General features: G+C 33.6%; 1 protein-coding gene across 1 annotated transcript in view; it reads right to left on the reverse strand.

Moving 5' to 3' along the window:
* LOC108735198 (follistatin-related protein 5) overlaps nt 1-19344 on the reverse strand; it is a 325521-nt gene that overhangs the window by 32087 nt on the left and 274090 nt on the right. Inside the window, exons 6-7 of the mRNA XM_018467041.1 lie at nt 15980-16126; nt 15783-15917 (exon numbers count right to left, since the gene is read on the reverse strand). Of these exons, the coding sequence (XP_018322543.1) occupies nt 15783-15917; nt 15980-16126 (282 nt within the window). The remainder of the gene's footprint in view (nt 1-15782; nt 15918-15979; nt 16127-19344) is intronic.

Genomic DNA, 19344 nt, shown 5'->3' on the forward strand with positions numbered 1-19344 from the left:
GATCTCACGTGTTGTTATTCGCCGGTTCACATCAACTAATGCCTTTATCGCGTCTTTATCAGCTTCAAACGGCCTTCCCGAACGTGGTGCATCTTCGACATCAAAATTTCCGGATCGAAATTTAGCGAACCAGTTCTGGCACTGGCGTACTGTCAACACACCTTCTCCATACACATCAGTCAATTTCTTTCTGGCTTGAACGGAAATTTTCCCTTTCTGTAGTAAAACAGTAAGATATGTCGAAAATGCTGCTTATCGCTCTCAATATTTAAAAGGGCACCAACCAAATTTCCTTAAGGGTACTAATTATGCATCACATGCATAGCATTACCTACTACTGAAGGTCATGCATAGTCGATGAATAACTTAACACCAAATAAGGTAAAAGATAGGAAAGTATCAACACAATTTCTTAAAAATTAAATTAATATTCGCAGCTAGAAGCCTAGACTCCTTTTGAAGATGATGGGTTAGGCTGGAGCGACAGTCAACGGTCGATAATTTCATTTAAATAAATTCATTGAAGTTACCTTAGTATCTCAGTTAATTACTATTAGATCAGTATGGTTCATTAGCTATGCCACTCTCTCCGGTATTAAATTAGGAAAATTAATAGTCTGTCAAGCAAACTAAGTGGTGGGATTCGTCCTAAGGTGTTGCGGTAGTCGCAAAATAAAAGAAAGTGCCCAATTAAAATTAAAAATTGCTTTCTCGTAATAAAATCTATCAGGGTTGTGACAAACTTCTAACCTTAGCAAATAGATACGTTTATAATGACATTATCGAGAGATTGTACGTGAATCATTAGTTTCTGACATTCACTCCTGACCATCAGAGAAAATGAAAAGTGATGTAAGACTGAATTCACTTAATGTGTGTATCAATCTCCATTTGTTCTTCGATTACTAAAATTTTATTTCATTCAGAATGTCAAACAATATTGATTTGTTGTATAGAACATTGTAAAAGTTTTGACAAGAAACGTTTACATTTAAGGTTCTATTTTCTTGATGCAGGAAAACGTTTTTAGGCATGCCTGCAAAATTTATCTTTTCAGCTGTTAAATTAATACAATACAATACAAATGAAGTATATAATCGTACATATTTTTAAATATATGTATAAGGTTCGCAATTACAGGAACATCTAGCAGTTATGACATTATCATTTTGATCAATCGCTGCACCAATATAACATGGTCGATTCTGTAATTTGGATGTACGTATGTAAAGCAGTCGCTGCAGCATTGACATTACTGGTCATTGGGATTTTTCATTTATTCGATATCTAATAATAGCATCAGCTTTTATCGTTCTTTCATTCTCTGATCTTCTATGACCTTTTTGGTTTGAATTGATGTCAGCCCAATCACAAATTGTTATAATGCTAATTGATAATCATATCTAATATTATTAATAAAAATTTAATTCTTCTTTGCACTTAAGATTTAGATTTGTAATATTTTTCGTTTTTGCCACTAGAAGTCAAAAGGGAATGAGTAACGACTGTAGTTTCAAGCAAAAATCACTCCAAGCAATTATTACTATACTGATTAGGTTAGTTTCTTTAGAAAAGTCTGGTGAACGGAAATAAATGGTATCCACATGAAATAAATCAAATANATATAACGACACTTAAGGGACTGAACATTTTTCGGCGTTATAAAGAGTGGTCGTTAAATGGAGAGAAATAAAAGATATTATTTTACTATTCTATATCTATTAAGTCATCTACGCTTGTGTCTATGGACCTTAGGCTGAATAATTTGACATTATTGATTGTACGGCTAAAAAGTGCAGATTATACATTAAAGTTCGTACAGTTTCATGTATCCATTGTTATAATGCTAATTGATAATCATATCTAATATTATTAATAAAAATTTAATTCTTCTTTGCACTTAAGATTTAGATTTGTAATATTTTTCGTTTTTGCCACTAGAAGTCAAAAGGGAATGAGTAACGACTGTAGTTTCAAGCAAAAATCACTCCAAGCAATTATTACTATACTGATTAGGTTAGTTTCTTTAGAAAAGTCTGGTGAACGGAAATAAATGGTATCCACATGAAATAAATCAAATAGTGGGACGATGTCCAAAATCCGGTATAAATCGATCACCTAATAGTTGCGCTTTCTCCGAAAACACGCGGTTTTCTTAAAAACGCTTCTGGGAACATATTAGATACGGTGGCTGCCAGATAAGCTTTATCAATCTCTCGTACGATTTAATTTTTTGAAATAGTCACTATGATCATTTATGCTTTTGAATTAAAGTGACGAATATCTTTTCCCAAAAGGACTAAGGAAAATTAGTACAATTTTCCATGGACACCCTATATCACTATAAAACTTCATCCATTTGACTGCTTTTTCATGGCGCTAAGTACAGTCTGCATTAGGCAGGATTATCCAGTAGACACAGGTCGACACAAATAGGAAGAAATCTGAATTGTTTCCGCCTATGGATGCGCGGTAAACTGAATGCATGTGGAAGCAAGGAAAGCCACTTCTGTTCGACCGTTTGACGAGATAACATTCAGGCGCCCACGATTACTCCTGTTGGTTTTTATTATTTGTGTGCTTTTATCGTTTTTGCTATTGTTCTTGGTTTTACTATTGTTATTATTGTTATAACAATTTTCTTGCTTGAATCCACATGTGTTTTTCTTTTGTTTCATTATGAGCTGCAATTATTTTTTTATTTGTACTCAATTATTTCAAAGCAGTCGTCAATTTGGTTAGCAGTTCATGTGGGTCCCTTCTCCATATTTAGAGAAGATGTGCGAAAAATCTTCCTTATTCTGTCATCCTTCTTCTTCCGAACACTTTCTTTGTCTTTCTTCCGCACATAAACGTTGCTACCAGAAACTTCTTCCTGTTCTTGTCTATTTTAGATTTCATGAGAAACGTGATAATTAGAGGTTGCCCTCGATGTGCTGGAACTTTATCACATAAGCACGTAAGTACCAACTATCGAGTCTTGACTATGACTATTCACTTTTTCATGGATCAAAAACTTTTGGAAGAGATTTATTTATGTACCAGGATGATGTAATAATGGCTAAAATTGCTCTCTTGCTGAGATAATTCCTTTTGTAACAGATCGAACCTGTTTTACTAAATTTGAAAGTTGCTTATCTTCAAACACCCACATTTTGATTTGGGATTTAGTTAGAATACTATAATAATATAGGCAGGTTTTGTCACTTGTGGTGATTAAATTGTCGATATTAGAATGATCATATTCTAATTCTTGAAATATTTATTTACATCCTTTTGCCTCATGTTTCTTGAAAGCATCTGCCATGAAATTTGGTATTCAGAGGGTGCAAAACTTTATAACTTTTAACCTGTTATGTGGAATGTGATGAATCCTTGGTGTCCTCATCTTCAATAAATTTTCATTCTAATCAGATTTTTTTAATTTTTGACAGTAAGGACATTTTTTAATTGCTTTAGTAGGATATCCAGGCCTTTCATCATCCTCTTAATAATTGTAAGGTGCAATTTAATCATGTTTACAATAAGGAAGCTTAAATAAAAATGGTGTTATTTCAAAATTATTATAAAAGCAGAACCTATATAACTTGTTGATTGGGATTATTCATTTTTGTTTTAATAATTATGTTATAATAAATTACTCGATTTTTGTCATCAGTTGTTCATTCTTTCAAGTTTAATGAACACGTTACAACCGCTTTTCTGGTTCCAATTGTATTATGATTAACAAATAAGCGGTTTTTTGAAAAATACAAAAGGTACCCGTGATACGGGAGGCTTTTTCACGTTAATTACAAACGTATCAAAGTTGTGACACATGTTGTACACCATGAAATTCGAGTCGTATCGTGTGATCTATTATTTAGGAAGGAAATGTATCGGTTATCTCTCGGAATTTGCATGTGTTTTTAATTTGTAGGGCGATGTACAAATGAGAGCATTTGGAACCACAATTAGTAATGACAGGCTGTTATTACCTATTGTTTTCAAATTTGTATTAGTTGAAACAAGAATTGAAGTCGTACTGGATTCATCTCTAAAATTTTGTAATTTATTCAGTAATAGCTATACGTTTGTTAATACAGTTTATTTACCGAACGAAAGGTTAATTAGAAAAAAAAAATGTAGGCACATACGCTGAAGAATATTTTTTTTTGTAAAGATAGTGGATTGTTTGTGGTGGGCGGGCAATCCTTCTGGACTACGCCGAATATTACAGTCTCCATAATGAAGAAGTTTCTATTTTTTTTATGGATAAATTATAAAAATTATAAAAGAATAAAACAAACACGTGAAAGAATCGATAAAATATCTCAAGAAATAAAAAAGTTATGGGACTTTAATGTTGCGCTTGCAAGAATAATTTTGTTACACGCGGCGCTCCATCGTGTGACGTCATTTGACCTAAACGACGCCGCACGTATTCGCCGGGTACGTATGAATGTATTGTTGTGTAGAAGGTTACGCCGTTCGATTCGTATTTTGTTTATTAACCCGATGGCAGAAGTTAAAAAAAATACCTACAAATATTACATTGTTCCTATGTGTCAAAGCACAGCAGTTAAAAATTAAATAAACGCGAACGAAGCAAGAGCCCTAGCGCGACTCTGNTCGTGTGACGTCATTTGACCTAAACGACGCCGCACGTATTCGCCGGGTACGTATGAATGTATTGTTGTGTAGAAGGTTACGCCGTTCGATTCGTATTTTGTTTATTAACCCGATGGCAGAAGTTAAAAAAAATACCTACAAATATTACATTGTTCCTATGTGTCAAAGCACAGCAGTTAAAAATTAAATAAACGCGAACGAAGCAAGAGCCCTAGCGCGACTCTGAAACTAATAATTGAATGATTCCTGGTGAGGTGATATCGAATAGGTCGAATGACGTTACAAGCGAATCAGAAACCGCAGACGTTCCGTACTAAAATACGTAAACTTCAATAATCTATTTCTAAGTCATTTATTGATAGATTTCAAAAATTCTTTCGGATTGATTAGTTTTGATCTATACTTTAATACCATTACGTTGAATATAATATTAACAACATCATGAAACTTCTCCATTGAAATTTTCGAGCATTTAAACTTTTGAAGTACAATACGTGCATATTAAAGAGTCCATAGACACAGGGCGTGCTATCAATTACGTACACTTAACCATACAATCAACAACGTCATATTATTGAATGCTAGTTGAAGAATGTATGTAGACATATCTGTTAGTCATCAACACCTGTGTGTATTGAACCTTACGCTGAACAACTTAACCTTGTTGATTGTACGGTCAAAAAGCGTAAATTATGTATTACAGTTTGTGAGTCTTCATGGAACAAAATGTACATTATTCAATGTTTGTTGAAGAATCTACGTATATTTATAAAGTCATTTACGCTGGTGTGTATGGTCCTTACGCTGAATAATTTCACATTATTAATTGTATGGTTAAAAAGTGCAGATTATATAGTACATTAAAGTTCGTACAGCTTCATGGAACTAAACGTGCTGAAGAATACATATAATATTTATTAATTCAGCTACGCCTGTTTGTGTAGACCTTGTGCTGAATAACTTCACGTTGTTGACTGGCCAAAAAGTGCAGATTTTACATTATACTACATGCATCTTTATGGAAATGTATGTTATTGAATGCGCATTGAAGAATTATGTTTCCCTACGCTCATGTGTATGAATCTTACGCTGAATAATTTGATATTATTGATTGTATGGTTAAAAAGTGCAGATTATACATTAAAGTTCGTACAGCTTCATGAAACTAAACGCCGTTATTGAATGAGCGTTGGGAATCCACGTATATCTATTAAGTCATCTACGCTTGTGTCTATGGACCTTAGGCTGAATAATTTGACATTATTGATTGTACGGCTAAAAAGTGCAGATTACACAGTAAAGTTCGTACAGTTTCATGGAACTAAACGTACGTTATTGAATGAGCGTTGGGAATCCACGTATATCTATTAAGTCATCAACGCTTGTGTCTATGGACCTTAGGCTGAATAATTTGACATTATTGATTGTACGGCTAAAAAGTGCAGATTATACATTAAAGTTCGTACAGCTTCATGGAACTAAACGTACGTTACTGATTGCGCATTGAAGAACATACATATGTCTATTAAATCAGCTACGTCCGTTTGTAGAGACCTTGTGCTGAATAACTTCACGTTCTTGATTAGTCAAAAAAAGTAGATTGCAAATTAAACTACGTGCGTCTATATGGGTTTAATGTACGTTAATGAATGCTCGTTAAAAAATCCACGTGTATCTTTCAAGTCATCTACGCTCGTGTGTATGGACCCTACGCTGAATAATTTCACGTTATTGATTGTACGGCTAAAAAGTGCAGATTATACATTAACGTTCGTACAGCTTCATGCAACTAAACGTACGTTATTGAACGCGCGTTGAAGAATGTATATATATCTAGTAAGTTAGCTACGTTTGTTTGTATAGAAGTTGTGCTGAATAACTTCACGTTTTTGATTAGTCAAAAAAGTGCAGATTGCAAACTAAACTATGTGCGTCTATATGGAATTTAATGTATGTTAATGAATACTCGTTAAAAAATTCACGTGTATCTTTTAAGTCATCTACGCTCGTGTGTATGGACCTTACGCTGAATAATTTCACATTATTGATTTTACGGCTGAAAAGTGCAGATTATACATTAACGTTCGTACAGCTTCATGGAACTAAACGTACGTTATTGATTGCGTGTTGTTTTTTTGCGTAAACGATCGCAAGTAGAACGATAAGTTTATGCATTCATGAATCCTACGTACAATTTTCGTTAATTTTTCTGTAAACATCAAGTATAGCGTTATATTCCTTGACTTCTTTTAAATAGTAGATACAATTGTTGATAAGTGAAATACGACGAATATTCCGTCAAGGGAAATACCAATTTAAAAGTAAGCTATACAAACTTGTTGAATTCGGAGTAGAACATGGGATACAATTTGACCTTGACCTTCACTGTCAAGATCGTTTAAAAGTCAATTCGTTTTTTTGTTTTAAATAGACTGTAAAATTATGCGTTTAGATAGGTACTTGAGGATCTTTCTTTTGAACGATCTTCTGAAATTATTCCTTTGTTTAGCGTTTTTTGAATTTCGTTTTTGTAACGGACTCGGGATCCATCTTCCTTTTAATGTGAGTTCAGTTTAGTTAAATAGCTTAGTATCTCATCCTACGGTTTGTTTTTAACAGAAAACTGATTTAAGTTGATGAAATCGTATACGTGTAGCTCAGGAGTCGACGTAAATAAGTTGAAGTTATTCTTAGTGAGTAATGTCGGCTGTTTATTTCGGAAATTCCGCCTTGAGTTAACGAAATTGCGAAAGTTAAATCTAAACTTAACCCAAGTTTACACAGGAAGAAGTGGTTGATTTAAACGATACGAATCGTTAAAGTTCTCGGCTACGATCTATGCAGATTTAATGAATTTACCAAGATAATCTACACGGTGTTCAGAAAATATATAAAACTAAATACAGTGTAAACTCTATATAACGACACTTAAGGGACTGAACATTTTTCGGCGTTATAAAGAGTGGTCGTTAAATGGAGAGAAATTTGACATTATTGATTGTACGGCTAAAAAGTGCAGATTATACATTAAAGTTCGTACAGTTTCATGGATTTCTTGATGCAGGAAAACGTTTTTAGGCATGCCTGCAAAATTTATCTTTTCAGCTGTTAAATTAATACAATACAATACAAATGAAGTATATAATCGTACATATTTTTAAATATATGTATAAGGTTCGCAATTACAGGAACATCTAGCAGTTATGACATTNCATTTTTCGGCGTTATAAAGAGTGGTCGTTAAATGGAGAGAAATAAAAGATATTATTTTACTATTCTATAATAATATGCATTTACCAATATAGTACACATTTCGCATACGACCATTATTATTCATACATTGGGTATAGCCTGTTATCTTCGTCTGATGTTTTTTGCTGCTCCAATATTTTAATTGTACTTTGTTACGTATCTTTCTCATATCTTGAGATATTGCTGGATCAGTTTGATTATATAAAAAGTATTTTTTTAATAGTTCCGCTGCATTAAGTGCCTTTTTGATGCTTGGTGGAGGGACAGGATCGTCTTCTTCAACAACGTACACAGCTGCAGTTCATATCTATTTCGGCAACTTAGAAAGTACTGCTCGATGATTTATAATGCCGCATTGTTGTCGTTAAATAGAGTGAGCGTGACCCTATGTAGAGTGTAATATTGTATAGAAAACAATGTAAACCAACCAAAGTCAAGCAATTTCGACGTTTTGAGGAGTTTGTCGTCAAATCGAGTGACGTTATAAAGAGTATACACCGTATATATATATAATTCGATTGAACACGAAATTGTAAGGCTAATGACGATTGTAGGTCTGATCAAATTATCCGATTAATCGATTAATAATCCATTAGTCATTTATTAATTTATTATTTCGATTAATCGTCTAATTGGAATAGCCGATTAATTTGAATATTTGATTAGGAGAAGTAATCAATTAATCGAAAAATCGGTTATTTCGTAATCGTTTAATTGATATAACCGACTAATTGGAGTATTTGATTTGGAGAAATAGTCGATTAATCGGAAAATCGGTTACTTTAATTAATCGATTAACTGGAATAATAATTTAATTGGAATAACCGATTAATTTTGGTTTTTTTAGAAGAAATATCCGATTAATCGGAAAATCTGTTGTTTCTCCTAATCAAATATTCAAATTAATCGGTTATTTCAATTAAACGATTATTGCAATTAATCGATTAATCGAAACAACTGATTTTCCGATTAATCAGAGTAATTAATTATTTGGAGTAATAAATTGTCAAATTGAATAATCGCCCAGCACTACTATTATCGTCATTTAGTTTTTCTCACCTCTTATATGATCTGTCTTGCTAAATCAGTCGGATCGTCGAGTTAAGGTCACGTGGCTGAGCAAATTATCCGATTATTCGATTATTTTCATTTTTTACAGATAATCGATTGCTATAGGAGTAATCGCTTATTGCGATTAATCATAACAGTCGATTATATTCTATTCATAATCTACACGAAGAAATTAACTAAATTTTTATGACAACGCAAAAATTAAAATTTTCTATTGAAGAATTTCTTATTTTTATTTCAAGTTTCTTAATTATTGCAATTATATTTGTAATATCAACTAAAATACCTAGTAAATTTATTTCTGCTGGGATTTTATTTTTACAAATTCGGGTCCAAATTATAATTTTTTTATTATTTTCACTTACGAAGCAACGGGCTAGCGGGATAAATTATAAATATCGCTTAAATATTTAGGTAAATTTTCGTTTTTCATTTTATCCATGTACCCGCTTCACTGAGCGTAATCCCAAGCACAAAATTAATTTTTGACCTTAAGCGCTGCAACCCTCCACTGTCTTAATGTTCAGCATGTAACCCTCATTCCTCTGATCCATATTTTCATCCCCCTACGAGGATATCTTGAAAAACTAATGCTTATGAATGCAAAGTGTACCACTCCGTTTCAAATCCTTACGAATGAAATTTCAAAAAATCCCTCTCGGGTGGGCACCTAAATTTCCCAAAGAATAAGAACGTTTGTTAAGTTCTTGGCCAGAAATTTATTGAAACAACCAGGCGTGGATCGCAATTTCAATTTTATTACATAAAATACTTCAGTAACAGTAAATACACACTAGATGGCGAAACACTGCTTGTATTTAAATACGACCCAAATAATCAAAGATTGATATCTCAAAGCTTCAAATCTCCACGTCCCTAATTTTAGGCTATGCGTTTCCTGTTAATCAGTCATGCTACTCTTTGATGTACTTCGGTTATGAAAATGTAGTTTTAGACCTTTTTACAGGTTACAGAATACTGCTCAACATTTTTATTAGTTACTTCATTAATTTATCATAAAATAGCTTACTCAATATGTGTACAACGTGGATAAGTATTCGTCAGTGAAAGAGTACCGTGAAATTGGCATGATTAGGGCAAAAACTGTCATGAAAATCTTGGCCAGGATGGCTATTTGATTGTCGTAATTAAATAAATAAATAACATACTTTGAAGTTGGTCACAATTTTTATTAATCAAACTCGATGCGCATTTCGGCCTGTTAAGGCATTTTCAAGAGTATTATAAGTACTATAAGTATATAGAAAATACCACAAATGGCGCGGTAAACGCCATCTGTGGTGCGATGCTACATTTTAGGATTACGTATGCTCAAACAAGGTCCATTTAAATATATGGATATCTACTTGCTGAAAACGAATCCTGGTGTAGCTAACCTCAGCGTGATAGGCACGTTACCACAATCGAATAAAATAATTTTTTTATGTTCTATTCTACTATAAGTATATATATAAGTACTAAGGTAATAACAGAAATATATAATGTTACAATCAATAAAAGGGTGGGAGGTTAAATTATAGAAGCGCTAAGTAGAGAGTTATTACCGAAACCTATTTGACCATTAATGTGAACTTTTTTATTTTTAATAGCTTTATTTATTTCACATCTGCCAACCACATGTTTTTTACATATTTTAACAGTTTGATATTTTCTTTACATAATGAGTGATTATTATTTAAGACACGACAAGCTAGACCTGAGTTAGGTTTGTTTGATTTAATATAATTGAAATGCTGCAAGAAACGAGTTTCAATGTTTCTTTTTGATTTTCCTATATATACAGATGGATTGAGAACCGAACATAGGCATCATCTTTTACGACGTGGCATAGCAAAAGTCCTACAAATACCTTGTCATCAATTAAATGTGTTGTTAACCCTGATATACTTTATCTGTATTTTGCATAATTTTTGTGTTTTTGAAATCTTACTCCAATATTTCTTTTTGATTTTCCTATACACAGCGATGGATTGAGAACCGAACATAGGCATCATCTTTTACGACGTGGCATAGCAAAAGTCCTACAAATACCTTATCAGTCAGCTTTTCATATAAATGTACAGTGATATACGTCCAATAAATGAAATTTAGTTTCAGGGGTGTTACGCTGTGTTCAAAAGATTTTGAGTTTGTTTAAGAAATGAAAAGATAAAATATCGGCAATGAAATACCTAATTTCTATGTTCGGTGCACAATTTGCCTTACTTTTACAGATAATGTTACAGTTTGAACATTTGATCTCATAGATTCCTGGTTTTCTTTTATACTTTTCTGCTTGTCAATTGATTATTTACCCNTACAAAACCTCGAAAGGGTAATAAAGAGTCTTGATTTGTAGAATATTATTATTTCCACTTAGATTTTTGTTATTGAAGTAAGCTACCCTAATATTGTATTGATGTAAGGTTTTACTAACCATTTCGCTTATCTTACCTAAACATAGTAATTTTCTCCAAACGTTATTATTGGAATTGGAATTACCTGGGTAAATGATGTTATTAGATTTTTGTTTTTTCTTTAGTAACTTACTATCTATTTCTGTTGTAGCCAATATTTTCTGCTGTTAATGTTATCAAATTTACTTTTTTGTTATATATTTTTTTCCGATAAAAGTATTCAGTTCTATTTATCATGGAATAGAATGCTGCTAATTTTATGTTAAAGGGATGATTAGGATCAGAAGAAATGATACAACCTGTAAACGTGTCTTTTCTATAAATATTAAATTCTAATTTATTGTTTTTGTTGATAGAAATATTTAAAACTAGAAAGTTTTAGTTTTTCTCCAATTTAATACATATTTTAATAAGGGGTTATTAGTGTTGAACAAACTTAATTCAAATTTATTCAGAAAGAATCGCAAAAGACAAAGTACCCGTACCAAGAGCTAACGGCAGATACCTTTTATTTTTATTTTTATGATTGTAGAAATATTTATTTTTAAATTGCGTGAATATCAGATAGTTCATAAATTTTTGTACTTTCGTTAATTTGACATGTTAGGGGGAGGTTTTGCCACATAACCCAAAATTTTTATACGCTAACTTTTTAATTAGTTTTCATATTGAATTACTAAAGTAAAATACAAACGGTTGATTGTACGTTTTTAATACCTAACACCATTAAACTGACGTGAATTCCGGTTTCGAGATTGAAAACAGCCCATATGCCCCAGAGTTTTTTCACTGCGTTAAAATTAAATTACTCTCGAGGTTTCGGACGAGTGTTAATAATTTGAAAAGGACGGTGCTGTTCCGTGGACTATAAATTGGTAATTTACTTAGACATATAACTCATAGTCGGAAAACGGGCGATTTGAACTTCAAGCTTTAAATCGTTTTATTTTTCAAGCTGTTAATTTGCGAATAAGCTACATTGGACTATTTAACGTTTCATAAAAATGTTCCAAACCAGTTCTCTTTTGTTTAGATTAGTTCTCAAAAGGGAAAAGAAAAAAGGACACTGCTTACAATTTTTTTCTTTAATTTTTAGCTTTTATGCTACCGCGTTGAAGGCATTGTAATTGCTCAAAAAAGCGATGGAATGTCTCCAACATTTTTGTTAGGTACTGATAAAAGTATGACATGATCAATCCAAAGCGCAATGAATGGAGAGTATTCCATTATTCAGAATTCTTCTATAGAATAAATAATTTAGTAAATAGCAAATCACTTTATTTTATAAAAGTTGAATCAAATTACACGAATTTATATTTTTTGCTAATAAATAGTTTTCTACATAATAAGAAAGACATATGCAGTCTGGAAAGTCGTTTAATTATGTATTTGTTTAATTATTTGAATGCGTCTCTACTACCCGACCCAACGGGACTTGAACCTTGAACTAGAGTGGATGGATCGGCTTGCTAGTTTCGATGATTTAGGAAGTCGGTCCATAGGTTCAACCATAATGGGGGAGGGTTCTTTAAGAGAATCCAGACTAAGACAAGTCCCTGAAAGAGGGCAGCAGCTCTTTCAGTACTCAAGGTGACCGAGATCACGAGGATCGGTATGGCACTCTGATGCACAATACTGCGATGTGGAAGGCAACGGGAAACCACCACATTATGATCCTGAATACAACGTACAAATGATAAATTAAATGATGACGTCCTCTGGGGTAAAGCACTCCGGACGTAAACTAGTCCCCTATTCGGATGTCTGGGCGGGGACTACCTCGGGGGATGTCATCAATAAGTGCAATAGGATTAGATGCAATATTTCACGAGTTGGAGCGTGGAATGTTAGGACAATGAGGCAAGTAGGAAAATTGGAAAATTTATAAGTAGAGATGAGTGGATTAGAATTAGGTATAGTAGGCATTAGTGAAGTCCGTTGACCCGAAGCTGGAGACTTCTGGAGTGGAGACTTTAGAACACATACATGATCGGTGAAAGGTAATTCGGGGGTAAGAATTGTAATGCGTAGAAAAGTAGGCCAGAGTGTAGAAAGTTATATACAAAAAAGCGATAGGATATAATTATGGTTAAATTAAACTCAAAGCCGGTAAAAACGTTATTAGTGCAGGTCTACATGCCTACATTATCTTACAGTGATGAAGACGTTAAAGCGGTTAATGCAGATATAGACGACGTGTTAAGTTTAGTGAAAGGGCAGGAAGACTTAATAGCTGTAGGAGACTTCAACGCAGTAATATGTGAGGGTAATGTGGATGCAATAGCAGGTTCTTTTGGACTAGGCAATAGAAATGATAGGGGAGATAGAATTTTGTGATAAACATAACTTAACCGTCGCGAATACTTTATTCAACCATCACGTTAGGAGGCGCTATACGTGGAAGATGCCAGGTGATTTAGGGAGATATTAGTTAGATTACATATTTGTTGGGCAAAGATTTAAAGCAATGTAGGAGTTATTCAGGAGCAGAAATAGACAGCGATCATAACTTAGTAGTTATGAAAACCAATCTTAAATTGAAAATTCTGAAAAAGAGGAAAGGTAGGAGACGTCTTGACTTAGAAAAGCTAAAATGTAACGAAACGCGTGATAGGCTAGGTAAAAGGACAGATGAAATATTAAAGGCGGCGGGAGAAACAAGAGACAGAATGGAACTGCATTAAAACATGCCTAAAGTTAGCAGTTACAAATATACTAGTTCTTAAACGAAACGAAAGTAGGAAACCCTGGATAACAAATGAGATTTTAGGATTAATAGAAGAAAGGCGGAAATACAAAAACAGGACAAACGAAGAAAGGCAAAAAAGATATAAGGCTATAAAGTGGGATATAATTAGGAAGGCAGCTAAGGAACAACGGATTGATAGGATGTGTAAAGAAGTAGAAGAAAAGTTTGAAGTAGGTAAAACCGATGAGGCGTATAATATAATTAAAAAGAATTTTAGAGATGTAGGATACAGAAGTAATAATATAAGAAACTAGGCAGGGGTTATTATGGTAGAAAATGAGAAAAAGAATAATAAAGAAAGAATATTTAGAGAACCTATACGCAGGCTCTGAGTTAGGAGATATATTAGAGAAGAAAGATAGTGTGGAGATAGACGAGGTAAGTTACAGAGAAGAGTTCGATGTACCATTAGAAATCTTAAAGAATAATAAGGCGCCAGGGATAGGTGGGATACAGGGGGAAATTCTAAAACATGCAGGACAAGAGGTTAGAGATCGTATGTTTAAGCTAGTCAGTCACATTAACGAGAAGGGGAAAGTTCCAGAGGATTATAAACGGAACGTGGTAGTAACCATGCCTAAAAAGAGAGACGCGGATAGGTGCGAGACATTTAGAACAATTAGCTTAACTTCCCATGCGTCAAAAATCTTAACTATAATTGTACAGAGAAGGATGAAAAAAAGGACCAATGAACTATTAGGGAAAGATCAATTTGCGTTTAGAAGAAATAGAGGAACGCGGGAGGCCATTCTTGCTTTACGTGTAACAATGGAGAAAACTATAGAAAAAAGAAGGAGTTCGTAAATAAGATTTGTAGATTTAGAAAAAGCTTTTGACAATGTTAAATGGAACAAGATGTTACATATACTTAAAAATGTACGGATGAGTTACAAAATTAGAAGAGTGATACTTAGTTTGTATAAAGAACAGGCAGTTATAGAGCGAATATAAAGATAGGAGACGAAAAATTAGAAGAAGTGGCTGATTTTTGATATCTATGAAGTCAGATAAGTCAGGACGGAAGGAGTAGTACGGGTATAAAGCAGAGGATAGCACAGGGTCGTATCGCCTTTAATAAAAAGAAATCACTTCTATGCTCAGCTGCAGCGATGGAGAATGTAAACAATACCGCTTGTCGATCGGTTAAAATGAACATCAACAAAACTACCACTACTACGCATAATGATTAGATGCCTATCACGGTATAAATGAATTAATTACATTTGTTCATCGATGATAGTATGTAGTCATATTTAAATTACACCTCAGCAAGTGAGTACACAAAAGAAACAAAGAAATGTAAGTTTCCTAAGCACTAATACACAGGTAGGTATACTTTTTGACCTACAGTTCTCTCATACAAAATACGAACTCGTTTTGGCTTTTATTAATATCATTAAATATGACAAGTTCTTCTCCCTATCAGTCACTGTTAGCACCATTGCTTCGAGTGGTCGAAATTCAATTTTATGAACAATTTGTTTAATCGCTTTCTTTGTGTTAAAAATTGTTTGTAAATAGGTATGCAACACATCGTACACTTTAGCACAAGAAATTGCTGATACTAAGTACGTAATACTACTTTGCCCTGTGTTGACAGCACTCATAATTTCTTTTATTACGAAACACTTTGAAAATAAACCTTTCTACTTAGACAAGAGCAATAGTAAAAAACTGTTTACCTTTTCAAGCTCAGATTTTTCGAGAATTCCGTTATTGTTTTGGTCGTAATGTGAAAACATTATAGATACGAGATAGTCCTTGCTGTGATTATTTTGTGACATCAACCTTGCGTGGTTATAAAGGAGAAGATTGTCCTGGAAAAGAAAAAAGTGGTCGTGAAACGTGTAAAGTGAAACAGTTGTTAATCGCGGCTCACCTTCATTATTTCATATGCCTCCATGGAGCATTTGCTTTGATCGTGGGAATGTTTTCTTTTGTAGTGATTTAAACCGGTGCCAACCTCATTTTCTTTGACGTTTTCATCAGTTCTAGTCGTTGCGTCGACTGATGTTCTGTTTTTTATCTGTAAAAAAACGGGGCTTATTGCAAGTGTTGTTGTTAAGGAACCTTATTTGTGATATGCCGACGCAGGGACTTTTTGGCATAAACATTTTCATATTTTATTATACCTTTAGTGTAAATTTTGTTGTTATTGGACTTAGAAATATTTTCGAAATTTACGGTCACGTAGGCAAATTCGCAGAAGCACAAATGAGGGTTTATCCCATGGTTAGTATATTGTGCATTGGTATTACCATCAATAACCTCGTTATTGGGAGGGATAATTTGTCGATTTCGGAATCTAGTGTACAAAATTTTAAGTTTGATAGAATAGTTATTTTGTAGACTCGCTGAGAGTAACTAGACATTAGTTATTTTCATAAGACANTTATATATTAGTGAGCAAAATAAAACGTACAAGAGAATTAACTCTGAACTCGAATATTAGTTACTACGAAAATAATCAAATGGTATCTTTTCGGTTAACATACTAACCATACAAGTCAATTTATATTAATAAATTGTATTACCTGCATGCCAACAGTACAAATGAACAAAAAGTTCGAATCAATAATTTGAATATTTCGAACGTAAAAAACAGTCGTCTATTAGTAACTATAATAATTCATAAAAAATTACACGCCACCTAACAGGTATACTTTATTTGATGCATTATAATGATAATGAATTGATAGAAGAGAGGCGGAAATACAAAAAGAGGACAGACGAAGAGGGTTAAAAAGATATAAGGCGATAAGGTGGGAAATAATTAGGAAGTGTAGGGTAACTAAGGAACAGTGGATTCATATGAGGTGTAAAGAAGTAGAAGAAAAGTATGAAGTAGGTAAAACGGATGAGGCTTATAATATAATTAAAAGGAACTTTAGAGATGTAGGGTACAGTAGCAATAATATAAGAAACGAGGTAGGGGTGATTTTGATAGAAAATGAGACAAAGGCAGACCAGGTGGAAATAAAACTCAGAGAACCTATATGCAGCCCATTAATTAGGAGATATATTAGAAAAGAAAAATAGTGTGGATACAGATGAACTATGTTATCCAATTACGAGGGAAGAACTCCATGTAGCATCAAAAAACTTAAAGAATAATAAGGCACCAGGTATAGATGGAATACAAGCGGAAATTTGCAGGACATCGTATGTTCAAGCTACAGTTGGTTGCATTTACGAGACGGGGAGAGTCCCGGAAGATTATAACGGAACGTGGCAGTAACCATACCAAAAAAGAGAGACGCGAATAGGTGCGAGAAATATAGAACAATTATCCCAATTCCCATGCCTCAAAAATAATAACTAGAATTGTACAGAAAAGAATGGAGAAAAAAGCGGAAACACTAGTAGGGGAAGATCAATTTGGGTTTAGAAGAAATAGAGGAACGCGGGAGGCCATTCTAGCTTTACGGGTAACAATATAGAAAACTATAAAGAAAGGGAAGAGCGCGTACATAGGATTTGTAGATTTAGAAATAAATAACAATAGGCAGTTATAGAGCTGGGACGGTAACGTAGAGAAGTAAATATTAGGAAGGGAATCAGACAAGGATGCACACTGTTACCGCTACTCTTTAATCTATACATCGAAGACATGATTAAAATCATTAAAGACAGTACAGCTGTAGGGATAGAGGGACAAAAGATTGGTATGCTTAGATTTGCAGATGATATAGCAGTATTATCATCTAACAAGAAGGAGTCAGAGATAGCTTTAAATAAAACAGAAGCAGTATTGACAAAACACTATTGTATGAAAATAAATAAAGGTAGAACAAAAATACTAGTATGCAAAGGAAGCAAAAGTAGAGAAAAAGCGAATGTTAAGATAGGAGACGAAGTGGCTGATTTTAGGTATCTAGGAAGTATCAGTTAGATAAGTCAGGACGGAAGTAGTAGTATGGATATAAAGCAGAGGATAACGCAGGGTCGAGTCGCCTTCAATAAAAAGAAGTCGCTTCTATGCTCGGGAATGGTTAATTTAGAATTCGAAAAAGATTGTTAAAAGTATATTTGGAACGCAGCACTGGAAGGGTGCGAAACATGGACAGTGGGCGCAGCGGAAAAGAAAAAGTTAGAAGCGTTCGAAATGTGATGTTACCGGCGAATGATGAGGATACCGTGGATAGAGAAGGTTAGAAATGACGAGGTGAAGAATAGGAGAACAGAGGACTCTATGGAAGTCAATAAAAAATAGGCAAGATAGGTAGGTAGGACACCTCAGGCATGAAGGTCCAGTCAGAGGCATATTAGAGGTAGAAACAGAAGTTAAGAGAAGTAGAGGTACACCTAGATTAGGTTACTGTTTGCAAATAGTTAAGGATGTGGGATGTTCTAGTTTTAGGGAAATACGAAGACTAGCTTAGAATAGGAAGGAATGGAGATGCGTGTACAACCATTCTTAGGACTGGCGACCTTATGACGATGATGATAAAATGATAATAAAAGTTTCGTGGATCATTGAGAAGCTTGTTAATTCAAAGCGATTGATAATTTACTAATATGTCCGTTATTTTATTAAATAGCAGCGTATAAGGTTGATAGAGTGGCTCAGTCAGTGGCTGTATCAAGAGCCGATAGTCGATCTGGGGATTTTAGTTGTGCGTTCGTTGGTACATTTACAAAACCTCGAAAGGGTAATAAAGAGTCTTGAATCTATCTTTTAAGAATGATTTATTCTTAGTATATACAACTTTTTATAGTACAACTATTTACACGGTATAAAGTTCAAAGGCTGAATCAGCGGTATACATTATTACTGTGGAACTGTAGTTTGGTTATATTATACTGTTGGTGCTCGACTATAAACGTGAAAGATTCTAGGTATATAAAAACTTAATTCTTGTAGCTTTTCAAACGTATGTAATTTTTAAAAATGTATGTTCGAACAATCGACAAAAAAGAGAATTTATTAAATAGTAGTACTCTGGTAAGTTTATCGATGGTGTACTTGGATTTGGAAATCATTTGTAAGTTCGAATGGTTAGAAAACTGTAAAAATGTACTCAAATAGACGAGAAGCAACTTGTTCGTCCATTACAGGTAGAAAGGGAACACTACGAAACCTTGTTTGTAGTTTAACGGAAGTTAACTTTCGAAAACTGTGTTCAAATTTCTGACAAACTTGAATTAAGCCTCAAACAGCTAGGAATATTTTGAAACATAACAAGTGCAAATGCTGGAACTTGCTGGCTAGATATCTACTAAAGAAATTTTCCCGGAGGATCA

The sequence above is a fragment of the Agrilus planipennis genome, unplaced genomic scaffold (assembly GCF_000699045.2).
Source record: "Agrilus planipennis isolate EAB-ADULT unplaced genomic scaffold, Apla_2.0 scaffold27, whole genome shotgun sequence".
Taxonomy (NCBI): Eukaryota; Metazoa; Arthropoda; class Insecta; order Coleoptera; family Buprestidae; genus Agrilus; species Agrilus planipennis.